At 49.4% G+C, this 14,921-nt stretch overlaps 7 protein-coding genes across 7 annotated transcripts; 6 read left to right on the forward strand and 1 right to left on the reverse strand.

Moving 5' to 3' along the window:
* Nucleotides 1-313: 313 nt before the first annotated feature.
* Nucleotides 314-1,735, forward strand: N7511_001418 (SYLF and SH3 domain-containing protein; the record flags this gene model as incomplete). The annotated part of the gene is made up of 4 exons (XM_057123843.1): nt 314-356; nt 433-536; nt 594-1,654; nt 1,714-1,735. 4 exons carry the CDS (start codon nt 314-316, stop codon nt 1,733-1,735), a joined length of 1,230 nt encoding a protein of 409 aa, XP_056989576.1.
* A 1,466-nt stretch (nt 1,736-3,201) lies between these two features.
* Nucleotides 3,202-5,812, forward strand: N7511_001419 (putative telomere silencing protein Zds1; the record flags this gene model as incomplete). The annotated part of the gene is made up of 2 exons (XM_057123844.1): nt 3,202-5,544; nt 5,597-5,812. Coding segments are annotated over 2 exons (2,559 nt in total), but the record flags the coding sequence as incomplete, so codon positions are not given.
* An 851-nt stretch (nt 5,813-6,663) lies between these two features.
* Nucleotides 6,664-8,192, reverse strand: N7511_001420 (Zn(II)2Cys6 transcription factor domain-containing protein; the record flags this gene model as incomplete). Its single annotated transcript, XM_057123845.1, has 3 exons — nt 6,664-7,350; nt 7,414-8,079; nt 8,136-8,192. 3 exons carry the CDS (start codon nt 8,190-8,192, stop codon nt 6,664-6,666), a joined length of 1,410 nt encoding a protein of 469 aa, XP_056989578.1.
* A 481-nt stretch (nt 8,193-8,673) lies between these two features.
* Nucleotides 8,674-9,793, forward strand: N7511_001421 (uncharacterized protein; the record flags this gene model as incomplete). Its single annotated transcript, XM_057123846.1, has 2 exons — nt 8,674-8,795; nt 8,848-9,793. 2 exons carry the CDS (start codon nt 8,674-8,676, stop codon nt 9,791-9,793), a joined length of 1,068 nt encoding a protein of 355 aa, XP_056989579.1.
* A 506-nt stretch (nt 9,794-10,299) lies between these two features.
* Nucleotides 10,300-10,873, forward strand: N7511_001422 (Zn(II)2Cys6 transcription factor domain-containing protein; the record flags this gene model as incomplete). Its single annotated transcript, XM_057123847.1, has 4 exons — nt 10,300-10,361; nt 10,410-10,533; nt 10,566-10,642; nt 10,681-10,873. 4 exons carry the CDS (start codon nt 10,300-10,302, stop codon nt 10,871-10,873), a joined length of 456 nt encoding a protein of 151 aa, XP_056989580.1.
* Nucleotides 10,874-11,233: 360 nt separating this feature from the next.
* On the forward strand, nt 11,234-12,635 carry N7511_001423 (fungal specific transcription factor domain-containing protein; the record flags this gene model as incomplete). Its single annotated transcript, XM_057123848.1, has 2 exons — nt 11,234-12,091; nt 12,144-12,635. 2 exons carry the CDS (start codon nt 11,234-11,236, stop codon nt 12,633-12,635), a joined length of 1,350 nt encoding a protein of 449 aa, XP_056989581.1.
* A 177-nt stretch (nt 12,636-12,812) lies between these two features.
* Nucleotides 12,813-14,153, forward strand: N7511_001424 (NAD(P)/FAD-dependent oxidoreductase; the record flags this gene model as incomplete). The annotated part of the gene is made up of 2 exons (XM_057123849.1): nt 12,813-13,903; nt 13,961-14,153. The coding sequence occupies 2 exons, from the start codon at nt 12,813-12,815 to the stop codon at nt 14,151-14,153; spliced, it is 1,284 nt and encodes a 427-aa protein (XP_056989582.1).
* Nucleotides 14,154-14,921: the final 768 nt, after the last annotated feature.

Consider the following 14,921-nt stretch of genomic DNA (forward strand, 5'->3'; position numbering starts at 1 on the left):
CACTCTTGCTCCGCCTCCTTTAAGCGGGGGAACGAACCCAACCCTCTCAATCCTCGATTCAGCCCATCATTTGTTTCGACATACCTCAATCATCTCCTCCATTACTAGGCCAACTGGGAATTCTTCGCTGATCAAGGCGGAGTTCTGCGAGGTACAGAAACTCTTGAGCCTCCGACAAACTGCCGTCCCGCGTCAGCCGTAAGGCCCACACTGACTAACGGGAACCCGATTAACACTTGCTCTCTCCTCATTCCCCAACCTCACTCCTCTTACAGTCGAGTTGACCCTTTAACCTCGACATATACCGCCCAATATGCCTCTTGGGATCAACAATCCGTTGCCCTCGTCTATGAGCAGTACGTGTCGATCCGTTAACCCACTTCCCCGCAGTCATGTGGCACATTTGGCTGACAATGACTCCCACCTGAACAGGCGAGTGCAAGAAAGCCGCAAAGATTTTGACCTCGTTCGTCGATCCCAAGCAAGCATTCGGTCCTGACAAAGTCATTCCTCCTGAGATCCTGGCCGGTGCAAAGGTGAGAACCTCACAATCCAATTGCGGGGTGGGGTGGGCTAACGTTCTCTTTTGCTAGGGTCTTGCCGTCCTCACTGTTTTGAAAGCCGGTTTCCTTGGTTCTGGTCGATTTGGATCCGGTATTGTGGTTGCTCGTCTTGGTGATGGTTCTTGGTCGGCCCCATCGGCTATCGCGACTGCAGGAGCCGGAATTGGAGGTCAGATTGGGTTTGAATTGACCGACTTTGTGTTTATTCTCAATGATGCCGCTGCCGTGCGCACATTTTCCCAGGTTGGTACGCTAACACTGGGTGGTAACGTTTCCCTCGCTGCTGGACCGATCGGCCGAAATGCCGAGGCTGCCGGAGCTGCCAGCACGAAAGGTGTCGCGGCTGTATTCTCTTACTCAAAAACCAAGGGTCTCTTCGCCGGTGTCAGTCTGGAGGGTAGTATGTTAGTGGAGCGCAAAGATGCCAACGAGAAGTTGTATCGCAGTCGCGTATCTGCTAACCAGCTTCTCACTGGTAGCGTTCGCCCTCCACCGGCGGCCGATGCCCTCATGCATGTGTTGAACTCCCGTGCATTCCAAGGAAACTCTAGAGCTTACGGTGATTCCATGTACAATGACATACCCGTATATGACGAGAGCCACGATGATGTTGTCTGGGAGGGACGAAGGGGCGAGGCATATGGCCAGGGCAGCCGACGGGAACGATCCAACACCAATGGAGACGACTATGACTACCGCGATCAGCCGCGTCGTGGGAACACTTGGACTGATGATGTGTACGATCGGCCTGCTAGAGGTCTTGGCCGTTCCGCGACAGGTCGGGAACCTCCCAGCGACTCATCCGACAGCTATGGGCGCAGCCGAAGCAACACCGCGCCATTTGAGGACGATTACGTTTATTCAGACCGCCGACCTACGCGTCCGACTGCCCCTAAGCCGGTTTTCGCACAAAAGACAAGTGCGGCTCAGTTGCGACAGGACCAGGCTATTGCCCTCTTCACCTTCGATGCAGACCAGGAGGGTGACCTTGGTTTCAAGAAGGGCGATATCATTACAATCATGAAGCGGACGGAGAAGGCAGAAGACTGGTGGACTGGTCGTATCGGTGATCGCGTGGGCATCTTCCCCAGGTAGGCACTCCTTGCTTGTCGGGACTTCAATGCTTGACATCTGCTAATCTGAATCGCAGCAACTATGTCGATGCCTCGTAAGTTTGTGACTATGCCATGCTGGTTCATGCAGCACAAACTATGAACCCCCGATGCACATTCAGTTGAGGCTTCATGGACATACAAACCTCAATGCCCTCAATATATCCAGGCGGAAGTGGATCCGCCTCCCTTTTTTTTACGCGTCAAATCGTTGCTAGTAACATTCTTCAGCGCGGAGTTTTCGTTCTCATTATTAGTTCCCCAGGGACTTGGGAAGATTTTTGCCATCTGTTGGGGTCTTTTTAGGTTTATGCAGAATATTCTCCTTTCTGGTCGCAATCTACTTCTAGAGTTCGGTACGTGCTTTCTTTGGGGTTCGGTTTGAAATCAATATTTTGCTCAATTGGGTGGCTGAACCCAGTTACATACTTGTGCCTCACAGCTTGTCCAGATCATCTAAGCTCTGGTCTATGCATACTCGGGTCACCTTTTATGCCAACTTGAACAATTGCATTGCTGGTGCAGACCTGCCAGTGTCTTGGGCAGAAGAGGTGGAGTAACACTGGGTTTCACGTTAAGACACGGGTCGTAAGGGAAGAATTTGCATGGAAAACAGATTTTGGACTGCCCGGCAGTATTTTTGTATGTTTCTTGTCTCGTGTCTCTTGTTTTTGTTCATGCTGGATTTGCCTCCTGTGGTACGTTCCAAGTATATCATTTCCATATAGTGTCAACAGAGAGTTCGGGCCTCAAACGAACGCGTATGTACCTTGGTACGAGGCCTCAGCCTCGAGCTACATATACATGGATGTAGTATCACCAGAGAAATATACGAAAGACACTCTTTTGCTCCCTCACGTCCGAGTTCGAATCCAAACCGAATGTACTACCAAAGCCAAGGACCAGAACGTGTAGATCAGAACTGATCGTCCATGGACCATTTCCCGTTTAAGTGGGGACAACGTACATGTAAGAACGCCGATTCATGAACCGCTAAACTTAACGTTAACAGTTATTTGACTGTAACTGGGTAACAGTTCAAAGTGAGCACCACTGTGAGGTTAAGGAAGTATAGATGTCAGGTGCTGCGCCCGCAAGTCAGCAACTCTTCTCCGCCCGCAAACCCCCCATAACCTTCATTCCTCTCTTTCCTTTCTCTCCTTCACACAAATGACTCGGACTTGACATCCGAATGTCTGATCTTGCGGTTCTTCTCTATTTCCCCGCTTCGATGCTCATTCGCTCCCCCGTTCATTGACTTCCTCACCCTTTGGACTTCAGGGTCTTTCGGGTTGTCTTTGGTCCCTGTACAACTGGTTCCCATGCAGGTGTGTTCTCTTCTTTCTTTCGTCCTCCTGTTTGTGTGCCTAGGGGCTTATGGTTTGGGGCGTTCCGTTCACTTTTGGGGCCCCTCAGGCACTGCTTGCTTTGGGCATGCATATCGCCCCTCCCCTCCCATTGTACAAGATTCACTGTGGGCAAATCGCGTTTCACATATTCTAACACTCCTGGTCTTCTGCTATTAGGCCACCAAAAGTGCCCATGCGGCTGGCGGAGGACACGCGACGCGGCGAGGTCATGCCCCCCATCTCTCGATTAGCGACCCGAGTCACCATGTGACAGAAGCGATCGGGCATATGTACGACGATGACTACGACCCCAACGATCCAAGACGCCTCAGCTATATATCTTCCCCGCAGGGCGAGTCAATAACAACCGTTCCGCGGGCCGCCGCAGGATCTGAGTCCTCCCCCTCCCCGTCCTCCCCCCTGCATAATTCTTTCTCGGAAGTGCAAGCAAGACCGCCAAATAGCCATACTCGACCGCCGCTTATTTCGAACCGAGCCTATGAGCGGGAAACCGACTCTGCACTCCCTGAGGGGACTCGGTCTCCTTCAGAAACCGCTACCTCTTCTTTCCCTCTGAACGATATCGACTACGAATCCAACCCTGCCGCCGTTGCCCAGGAGCTCAACAACCTCGCTGCTATTCGGCGCATGTCCATGGATGTCGCGGCTACTGGTGACCCTGATCTCCCGGACTTTTCGCTGCCTCCCTCCCCCTCAGCCGACGAAGATGACGCCTCAAGATTATTTTGGGTGCCCGCACGATTACACCCCGAGCTCGCCCCCAAGGAATTTAAGTCTTTTCTAGATAGCAAAGCTGATCACATTAAGCGTCGGTCTGGGGATTACTCTGGCCGTGGAACGGAGCGTCAAGGATCGGGGGCTGGACTTCAGCGCAAGCGTTCTATGCTATCGAGGCAAATCGACAATTCTTCGGGTTATACGGATGGCGCGGATCGATTGGAGCGTCAGCGCTCCCAATCAAATCGACGGGATGGCATGTTGAGTCCGAACTTGCAACAGCTGGAGACTTTGGTGGACGATTCGAAAGTGCCGGAAAAAGAATCGACACTCATGCGCGGTATGCAAGATTTAACCACTGAGGATAAGCCAATCTTGCCCCCAGCACCTCTGGGCAACAGTTTGCGCCGATCGACTAGGACACAGTATATTAAAGCGGGGAGTGTGAAAAAGGGCGAGAAGTTACCATATTCGAAACGAGTCGGGCGGGGAGCTTCCGAGTCTGCAGGTAGTGATGCAGATACACCCCCGGTACCCGCGAAGTCTCGCATGTCGCCTGATCCTGTACCCAATACGAACCGCACAGCTCGATCCCAGTCTGCTTCATCCCATGGCACAGCATATACATCAGGCGCAAGTCCTGCCTCAACGTTTGACCCGATAGCCGATCACCCTGAAGGCGAGCGAGAAGACTCTTACGCGGGTGATCATTCGGATGCTACCTCGGAGCGTTCTGACGGATCACGGCAATGGCATTCTCGAATTAGTTCCAACGGACGATCTACTTTGGTCACACCTCCAGGCGATCAACAAATCCCCGCGATTGTTGAAACTCCCCCTGCTCCAGAGACCAAGCGCATTCCCAGTCCTCCTTCACAACGTCCAGCGGACCGAGCTGCAACATCAACGCCACCACCGAAAACATCATTGCATGACCAGGCACCTAACAAACGCTCCAAGAACTCCCGCCAGTCTTCCGAAAGCACGTCTTCACTCAATGATTTCGCCAATAACCCCCAGATGATACCCGGCAACAGTACTCGCACTGATAGTCTTTCGTTCATCCCCACAATACCAGAAGAGCGCAAACACGAAGAGCGCAAATCCGAAGGAAAGAAATCAAAAGACAAGAAAGATTCCGATGGGACTCGCAAGTCAAGTTGGCACTGGTTGTTGGGTAGCGAAGAGAAGGACAAAGACAAGAAAAAGCACAAGGAAAGCGATTCAAAAAGCACTAAATCAAAGGCCGACAAGTCCCACGATAATACACGCCTGGATGTACTTCAATCATCGATCGACAGCACGCCGCGTACCCGTGAAAGTCTCGTATTGGACCGCTTAGATCCGAAACTGGAGGAAGAACGGCGCAAGGAAGGTGCCAGAAGAGCATCCGGGGACAAGAAAGAAAAAGATGGCATTTTTTCCTCTATATTTGGTGGCGGACGAAAGAAGCATGGCGGAGAAGGCCACCATCGCAAACATTCATCTCGAAACCTGTCTCCCGATCCGCCGATGCGGGTCATGCGCCCTGATATGGACTACCCTTGGACTCGCTTCTCTATCCTGGAAGAGCGGGCAATCTATCGCATGGCACATATCAAGCTTGCAAACCCCCGGCGAGCACTTTACTCTCAAGTATTGCTGAGCAACTTCATGTACTCTTACCTGGCCAAGGTGCAACAGATGCACCCCCAGATGGGGCATTCTTCGTCAGGATCCCAAAGGTCCTCAAAATCTAGGGATCAGCCAGATGAGTACACGCAATATCAGCGATACCAAGAGGTGAGTGCTTGAAACTTACAACTCAATATCATCTCACTAATACCCATCTCAGTCCCAGGAACAGCAACATTATGCAGAAAGTGCCTACGATGACTCTTCCATGTACGAATATGACGACGATCCGCATGATCGCTACGGCGCCCATTCGAGAGGCAGCAAGCAAAGCTATGAAAATAGTAGCGCTTATGGCCCGGGGTACCAATACGGACACTCGTCCTTTGGCGACGACGTTCAACTCGATGATGACGATGACGATGATATGTGGTGAACCAAAAACCGGCTAGGGCGTCTTCACTCGTTACTTTTTTTGATATTCGTTTTCCCACGCACTTCCGCCTTCCAAGTCTTTAGCAGCGCACGGAAATACCCATGCTTTTTGTCGGTTCGGCCTGTTCCTAGAACTTGTACACTCTCACCGGTTTCTTTCTTCCCGCATCTTTCATACATTACCTTTTATGCTTTTTCGGTCGTGGCTCCTTCACTCTTGTGTACCTCTGCCAGCCCTCTCCTTGATTTTCGTATTTTATGCTCGCTTCGGCGTATCATAGCAATGGGAAAGACTGTGCAGGGTTAGACCGGGACAAAGAGCAGGGACGTTTGCATCCTGTTTTCTTCATCCCTGGTCAGCCCTACGGTCTACGTTGGAGCTCATTTTCTCTCTTCGCATAGCGTCTGGGGTTCTCTTCCTTTTTCATTTTGGTACCATGGTGCCACCTGGCCCAACAAGGTTGGAGCCTGTTTGTATCTCTTTTCTTTTTCTTATTTTTTTTTAGCGATTTCACATTCTCATGCGAATGAACCACGGATTTGTTGCGCTGCCTTGTTTTACGCCATTCTCCCCAGGGGTTTGAGTTCATTTGTATATATAGATATTACAAGCTGCTTTGATGTGTTTTTCAACCCATTCTTCTAGCGCGTAAGAAAAATTTCATATCTATCAAACTCACCGTAGGAGATTATTCTATTTTTGGTAAGAATATACCCTGCTGATCAAGTGGGGAACCCAATAAGATAATTCCTGCTAGCACACATCTATATCTTGCCGGATTTTCAGTTTCCAACAAAAACAAACCAAGTCAATCACATCCATGAATATCCCCTACACACATAAAATACCAATCAATTCAAAACAAGTGCCTTTCTCCCAGGAGGAACCCCAAGCCAAATATGTTCAGAAACCCAATCCAAATCGCAAGGCATATCAGTAACACGATTATTCTTGAAATCCCCATGATAATCAAGCAAAGCCAATTCAACACTCAACCGTAACCGCGGATCAGGAGTTGCAGCCCAAGCAGCATACAAGCATAAAAGTACATACCCCGCCGCAATAGGTCTATAACCATGCGATTCCTCGGCATGTTTCAGCGTCTCTTCTACCAACGACGTCGATTCAAGTGCAAACGTGTGATCATCCAGGTTCAATGCTTGCATCATACAGTTGAAGAAAGTTGTTATCGTCAGTCCTAACCCGTACGTGCGTAGGTAATGCGCTCTCAGAATTGTGGTCATCAATGTTGGAGTGGATGATTTAGGGCTGGAGGCTTCGAAGGTTGTTTTTCGGAATTTGAGCTCTGAAAGAATATCTTTGCACTGTGTGTATAGTGGTTCGAGTTCGCTTTTTATTTGAGTTAGATCTTGACCGGTGTGAAGCGCAAGTTTGCCGCGTTTTATTAGGGTTGGGGCTTTGGTTAGGCAGAGCATCATTCGGCCTTCGGGGAGTTTTGCGTCGTAGTCACTCTGGACTAGGGATTCCCATTCTTCTGGGGAGAGGTCTATCTTTTCGTTGTATAGGCCTTCGAAGAGCTGGGTGATAGTATGTGCTGTTAGTATTTACTAGGAGGCTGGGCCTTGATTGTGGTCACTCACCACGCTGCCTCGCAATGAAAGGAACAGTTTGCCCTCGAATTCATCTCGTGGCCCGAAATTCTTTCTTGCGCGGAGAATATTGGCTGCGCCTCCTGCGTGGCCTGATAATAGCTGTCCTTGGTTTCCAATGAATGCCTGGCAAACTAGGAGGATCATTACGGCACAGAGAGTGTTTGAAGTGCTTGCTTGAATAGGGTCGTCTAGATAGACACCTAAGGTTTTGAGGGCTTGGGAGTACTTCCATAACGCATTGACTGAGACGATTCGGCGCGTGCAGAAGTCTCTATGAACCGTGGTCACGGCATCCACTGCGCGGTCCAGTGCTTCATTGTTGCCGAGTCTTCGGGGAACTTCCTCTAAGAATAGACCAAATGACCACCATAGATTGTATCGAAGGTCTGTGGAGCGTTTGATGGCGCCGACGAATGAATTTGTTAATGATGTAAGATGGTGGTTAGGAAACACAGGCGGGATTTCAAAAGGGGGTGTTTCTTTTTTATTAGATCTTGACTTGTTATCCAGTGTGATATTCATTTGTTCTCCATTCCAATTATGTGGAGTTGAAAAGCGATGTTCTTGCTTGAACTTATATCGTTGCAGACCAGATCCTATGCAAGGGACCTTCAGACGCAGACATCGTCCACAGGCAGGTTGCTTTTCGTCACACTTGTGATATTCTTAGCACATCGCCAGATAGAGTGGCTTTCACATGTGTAGAGTACCTTTTTCTTCTGCTTGCGGCATGCATCACAAGCCTTACCCGTTGGTACGCCCGGCATGGTGGAGACACTGGGGTAGCGGAGAGTAGATCTCAAAATGGAAAGCCTCGAGAACGGACCTGAAGCTAAAATCACCGCGAAGCCTAACTGTGAGATCAGAGAGGAGGGTCGAGGTCAAGTTGGGGCTGACAATGCCATCATCGAGCTAACCACTTCGGGTCGAATGGGCCGCTGAGAGGCTGAGTCTGGCGATTCTGATTGGTTGGGGGCCAAGTATGCATATCTCTCCTTTTTGGGGGTCTTGGCCTGTCTTTGACCAGTCGAGTGATCGAGTGAATGGAAGGCATTGGGGCTCATCGAACTCAATATAATCTATCGCTCTACGCCACACACTTGGGATTGCAGTTGGCCTGATTGAGACACATGGACCGCTTTGTTGTGTAGATCGGCAGGGCTGAGAGTGCGAGTTCGATGAACATTTAAAGGCGTCAATTTCTGTCAGTTATGGGTTAACTCATCTTTCACAAGAGTTTACTTCACCATGGTCGCCAGTACAGAACGAAAGGCTGACAGCCTCTACCTATACACCCCCAGCCATATCTTGCCCGCTGTGTTTGCAGCTCTAGTGGGCATATCGTTTCTACTACATGTTTACCAGAATAAGTCAGTTGTAGAAACATACAAGCATTATATCACATATATCTAACACCTTCAGTTGCTATCGATTCTGGCGTGTCACATTTTTCCTCTGCTGGGGTGGTGCAGTATTCACAGCTGGCTGGGTCATGCGCTGTATATCCAGTTACCACCCCGAGAACTTGAATATCTACATCGCATCGAGCATCTTCATCTACGCTGGTCCTCCAATCTACTCTGCAGCCGCATATAACATCGTGGGACGACTGATGAACTACCTCCCCATGCACGCCCTTCTAAACCCAAACCGAGTTTTGATCTTCTTCGTCTACCTCGGTGCAGCCGTAGAAGCAATGACAGCTGCAGGCGCAGCCAAGAACCTCACAGCCAAGGGCGACAAAGAAGAATTCAAAACCGGCGGAGCACTCATTGCCGCTGGCCTCGTCCTTCAAGCTGCGGTTGAATGCTGCGTCATTGGAGTCGTGGCAACAGTTCACGCCCGCTGTTCGAAATCCCGCATGCTCTCACCCAACGTTCGCATTCTATGCATAACACTCTATGGCACTTCGACTCTCGTTCTACTGCGTTGCATCTTCCGCGCCGTCGAAGCATTCGAAATGTTCGACAAGATCGGCTGCAGGGAGAACTGCGGTCCGATTCTTAGCCATGAATGGTATCTCTATGCTTTTGAGCTGGGTCCCATGCTTGTATTTACTTGGTGGATGAATGCGCTGCATCCTGGTCGCAACTTGCCTCGTCAGAAGAACCGTTACCTTAGTCCTGATGGTCGCATTGAACGGATCGGACCGGGGTGGATTGATCGACGGTCTACTTGGGAGACTTTTGCGGATCCCCTTGACCTTGGGGGTATGATCAAGGGTACGCCGTCTCATGACGAGTATTGGTTGAGGGAGGACCACTGGCCTGTTTGTAAGGATGGGAGCTTTGCTATTGGGACTGCTACCAACAAGAGAGTTGGTCTTGTTCATTCAAAGGAGCTTGCTCCTCTGAGTCCTACTGTTTAGATCGTTGCTTGGAGTGCTTCTGTGATCACAAAATTTGGTCATGTCTTGCTGTTTTGTTAGTTATATATTCGATGCTTCGCTCTTCTCTTGGTGTTTGAGCGATTGCCATTATTTGCTCTCCTTTACCGCTACAAAGATAGAATTTTCCCACATTGCATACCAATGAACTACAATGTGATTTGATTTGTCTATGACTTAGGATCTAAGAGCATTTCGGTGAAATTACGTTTGAGTTATGGCGCGCCCGAAACATGATTAGAAACCCGATAGGTTTATTGGAAGTAGAGTTGACATCTCTTTAGTAAGTGCAAGATATAGAATTTAATATGGTATCTTATAACTCAAAATATTGCTATGTCGTATAGAACTACTATTGAACAGGATGTCGTTAAATGTGCAAGGCGTAGTATGCCGTACGGCATCACGCGGCCCACACCCGCCCGGTCCGATTCCGCCTCGAAGTCTCTCTCTTTTACTCGAACACGGCACAGCATATTAGCGACAAAATGACTCCGGCAGAAGATGAAAGGCCATCAAAAAGAGCTAGACAGGCCTGTGCACCTTGCCGGTAAGCTTGATCATGCGCTCTACATCCACATTGCTGACACTGCTTCAGTCGGAAAAAGTCGCGCTGCCCCGGAGAAAAGCCTGTCTGTTCATACTGTGAAAGACTGGGTCAGAAATGCACTTATTCTGGCGATGAAGCTCGGAGCGAAGAGCCTGAGCATTCTAAAAAGATGGTGAGTTTATAACGAATTTTACTGGATTTCAGACTGAGCAGTTTGTTATACAGGATGAGCGCATCTCTGGGATTGAAAGTACCCTGGACAGATTAATGGACTATATTACGTGAGTGAGCTTCAACCTGATATATTTATCATACTAAGTAACAATGCAGGCGTCCGGTTCAAGATCGGACTCCCTCGTCTGCACTCGAGCATCACGATGAAGGAGCCCCGGAGCTATCCCCCCAAGCTATGTCAGTCGGTGCTATACTTTTATACTTCTAATGACTCTGATTTGCTTATGAAGATTCCAGATCCCGCTCTTCAGAGTTATCAGCAACAGATCTTTATCTGACATATTGCAACTCACAGCCCCTTCTGCTATTTCCTTATCGATCTTCTGTTGCCTCACTTGGACCAAGAGATCCAGAACTTATGTCCGCCATCAAGGCTCTTGGAATCCGGTTTCTTGACGGTGGAGCAACCGATTCTACAATACAGCTTGAAATAAAAAGCTTGACAGGGCGGGCTTCTCAACTGGTCATGATACGATTGGCATCTGGTAGTGTAGAACTATCAACACTCCAGACTATGTGCCTGCTGAGCATGCTTGAATTCACAGGTATGCAAATACCATGGTTTTTGACTTTCAATTCCTAACATCAGATCCCGAACCACAGCTGGCAATATCATTCGTGCAAGATTCTATACCAAAATGGCCTCATATTTCATGCAAAACCTCGAAGTCAACGGCCTAGACTCACTGAGCAATTTGGAAACTGAGCGCGATGAGCGCAAATTATGCTATATCAGCCTCATCATGCTCCGCAATCTGCAGGGATCTTTCCAACCGCTTCATCCCAGAGAGACCCCAAGTCCATTGGGTGAAAATGGTGAACCGTCTTCGTCATTGGGGTCCATGATATCCAACATGGATACCGCATGGCGTGCCAGCAGCTCCAAACCGGATATGGGAATTGTCGGCACGAACATCTACACAAGTGAGTTATGGGCGTTGGCTTGCAATTACGCAGCCAGCCCCGTTGGCATTGATGTCCATCCCCCGTGGTCGCCGCACTCCGACTACGCCATGATCCATTTCCAACACTGTGAACACGAGAGTCTCATGCCGCTCAGATTCAGACTCCATGCAAGTCCCTTCCAAGACCATCCCCCGGCTGAGCTCCAGGCTCATCGTGACTACTGGAGCCCGTGGCTGTTCTTCCAGATGGTTTGGCATGCGGTCCCTTGTCTTATTAATCATCCCTTTCTTCTTTCTATGCGCCTTCGGAGTTTTCGCAGAACTATGCCTCAGTCGTTCCTTCGCAACTCGTTCGAGCAGCTGACATTTCATTCTGGCTGGATTCTGCATTTTGTTGAGCTTATCAGTGCGAAAGAATTTGAGGTCTCCGATCCTACCATAGGCCATTGTGTCGCTATCGTTGCTACGATCTATCTCCAGCATAGCTTTGTGGAGGATCAAACTTTTAACCGAAAGGCCCAGACAGGTTTCGAAAAATGTCTCATGTTTCTCCAGAATATGGGACGTCGTTGGCCACATATAGACCGCCAGGTGAGCTTTCGTCTCTTTTCGATCTGAGTGGATTGAAATTAACATTGCCTAGGTCCAACAACTACAACAGCTCAGGGATAGTGTTTCTCCCGGAGGGCCCACGACGGGCAGTGGTGTGTCTGGGGGATCAAACCAGCGCCAAATGTGGTCCGTCAACTTACGGCTACTCTGGAAAATCTTGGTATATGCCCACGCGAGCAAGTTGTCAGACTCCAACAGCGACATCTTCGGCCCAGAACTTGCTAAGGTCAGCATTGGAAGCTCAGGCGACCATTCTTCTAGTGATATTATCGATCGAGATTTCACCCTGATTGGATCTGCGGGTATCTCAGGCCATAAGACAGTAGCTGCTGAATGTGTCACTTATCCCCCCGAGCAGACTGAGGACCTGGTACAAGCACCGGGGCAGATCGCGCCTACGATGGACCTCTCAGGGCTTCCCGGAGATCCAAATCTAGAGTTCACAACTGGAGATGGGCTCTATCTCCAGATGCAGGATTATGGCAGAGCATTTGAAGATTGGTTGAGTGTCAATCCAACATGAGGACGAGAGAACTATAAAACACGGCGAACACGGCCCGGTCCCGCCATCTCCGGACGCCAAGACCCGGCATTGTCCCGTGGATGACTATATACCGCCACATTTGTGGCCAGCGGAACCCCCGGTCCAATTTACAAATATTCAACGACACAGGCTCGACAGACTGAATTGTTGCCCAGCATGTCTACAGCCAAGAATGACTCAATCCTGATCGTGGGCGCCGGCGTCTTCGGTCTCTCAACCGCCCTGGAACTGAATAAGCGCGGATACACCGATATCACCGTGGTCGACCGATTCGTACCACCCTCAGCAGACGGCAGCAGTGTAGACATTTCGCGTATCATCCGCGCCGACTATGCCGACCCAATCTACTACAAGATGGCCCGCGAGGCATACCAGGGCTGGACTACCGAGTACAAGGATCAATACTTCGAGTCCGGATTCGCTCTGTTCTCTGAAACTCTCAAGAACAAATATATGGAGGGCTCCAAGTCTGTTATTCGGGCAGCGGGTGGTCATCTCGACGAACTTACCGATGCGTCTGATATTCGAAAGCTCTATCCTAGTGTCCAGGCCAATGTTGCTGGCATGAGCGGCTATCATAACCCGAAGGGAGGCTGGGCAAATGCAGCAGGTGCCATCCAGAAACTCGCGTCTAAATGTACGGTTGCTGGTATTTCGATCATCGCTGGACCCAGGGGTACAGTTACCTCTTTGCGCAAGGCCGGCTCACGCGTTGTCGGTGTCAACCTTGTCGGAGGACAAGTTCTGCTTGCTTCCCAAGTTATTCTGAGCACTGGCGCATGGACGAACCGCCTACTGAACATTGGACACGCCGCGTCCTCTTCTGGTCAACCTGTTGGATTCATCCAGCTGACCGAGGAGGAAGCTCTAGAATACAAGAAAATCCCGGTCATGATCAACATGAGCTCCGGCGTGTTTTCTTTCCCTCCTACACCGGATACTAATGTATTGAAACTCGCTCGTCACGGATACGGCTATGCTACTGAGATAAATGTTGATGTTGATGGTGAGAAGAAATCGCTTTCTTCGCCCAAGTTTGAGAGCAGCAATGCTGCAACTGGTTACCTGCCCGATGATGCCGATGAGTCTCTGCGTCAAGGTCTTCGTCAGTTCTTCCCTAAGTTGGGCGATCGCCCTTGGATGAACCGTCGGTTGTGCTGGTATACCGATACTCCCAAGGGGGACTTCATTATCGATCACCACCCTACCATGCAGGGTCTGTTTTTGGCCACTGGTGGTGCTGGACAGTAAGTTTTGTATATCCCACATTGTCGATCCCACGCTTATCCTCATTTCTTGCGCAGTGGTTTCAAGTTCCTCCCTATCCTGGGTCAATATATTGCAGACTGTTTTGAGGGTAAGGCTCCTCAGAACCTGCGTGAGAAATGGAGACTTAACCTGCCCAAGGGTGATGCTAATGGTCCCATGGCGGGTGATGGCAGCCGAGGTGGCCCCCCTTTGAGAAGACTGAGCCCACTTGAACAGGCTAAGCTGTAAATGAACTTTGACTTAGCGCCATTTCAAGATGAACTATGATACATGCATTACTATGAAAGCAAATTATATTGTCCTCGACCTTTGAAACCACTGAGAAATGTAGTTTTGCTTACCCACTGCTTGTGTATGCATGTGTTCAGGTATTTCCTGTTCCTTGTTCTTGGCGTGAATTAAGCGGAGAAAAGAGGTATATAACATTGGAAATTTACTAGGATTGGGGTTATTTAGGTGACCCACACTGTCATGGCTTGGAACGCCCTAATGCGAAGTATGCTGATGTCGATGGAGGATATCATCAGCCTATACGACACCAGAGAATCAGAACAACGAAAGAAATTGATCAGATAGCGTAGAGCTATTAAGAGAAATAGAAGCAGGATGCCTAGAGATAGAAATAAAAGATCGGGCAAACTTTGAAGTCAATTTTATCACATGACAATCCATGATGTTATCCCTTATAGTTCCAGGGGTGTCTTCACTCTTTCATCCCCTAAGCTGAACAGCCATCGGTATTAGGCTATCCTAATTTGAAAAATGAAAGTCCTCGCCGCGGCTACATTCGATACATTGTGTGGGAAAAGGTCCTAGGGGAGCCTCTAACGAAGGAATTCTTCTGGGGCTTGGATATCACCGCGCGCAAAGGTATCCGTGCTAAGTTCCGCAACGCCTATGAGTAAGTTTACAGTATAAAAATCTCAACCAAGTAGATGGGATGTTAACACAGTCAAAAGACAGTTACTTAGATGCGGGATAGAACCAGGCTAATCC

This window comes from Penicillium nucicola (assembly GCF_028828085.1).
Source record: "Penicillium nucicola strain IBT 29836 chromosome Unknown utg000001l, whole genome shotgun sequence".
NCBI classification, from domain to species: Eukaryota; Fungi; Ascomycota; class Eurotiomycetes; order Eurotiales; family Aspergillaceae; genus Penicillium; species Penicillium nucicola.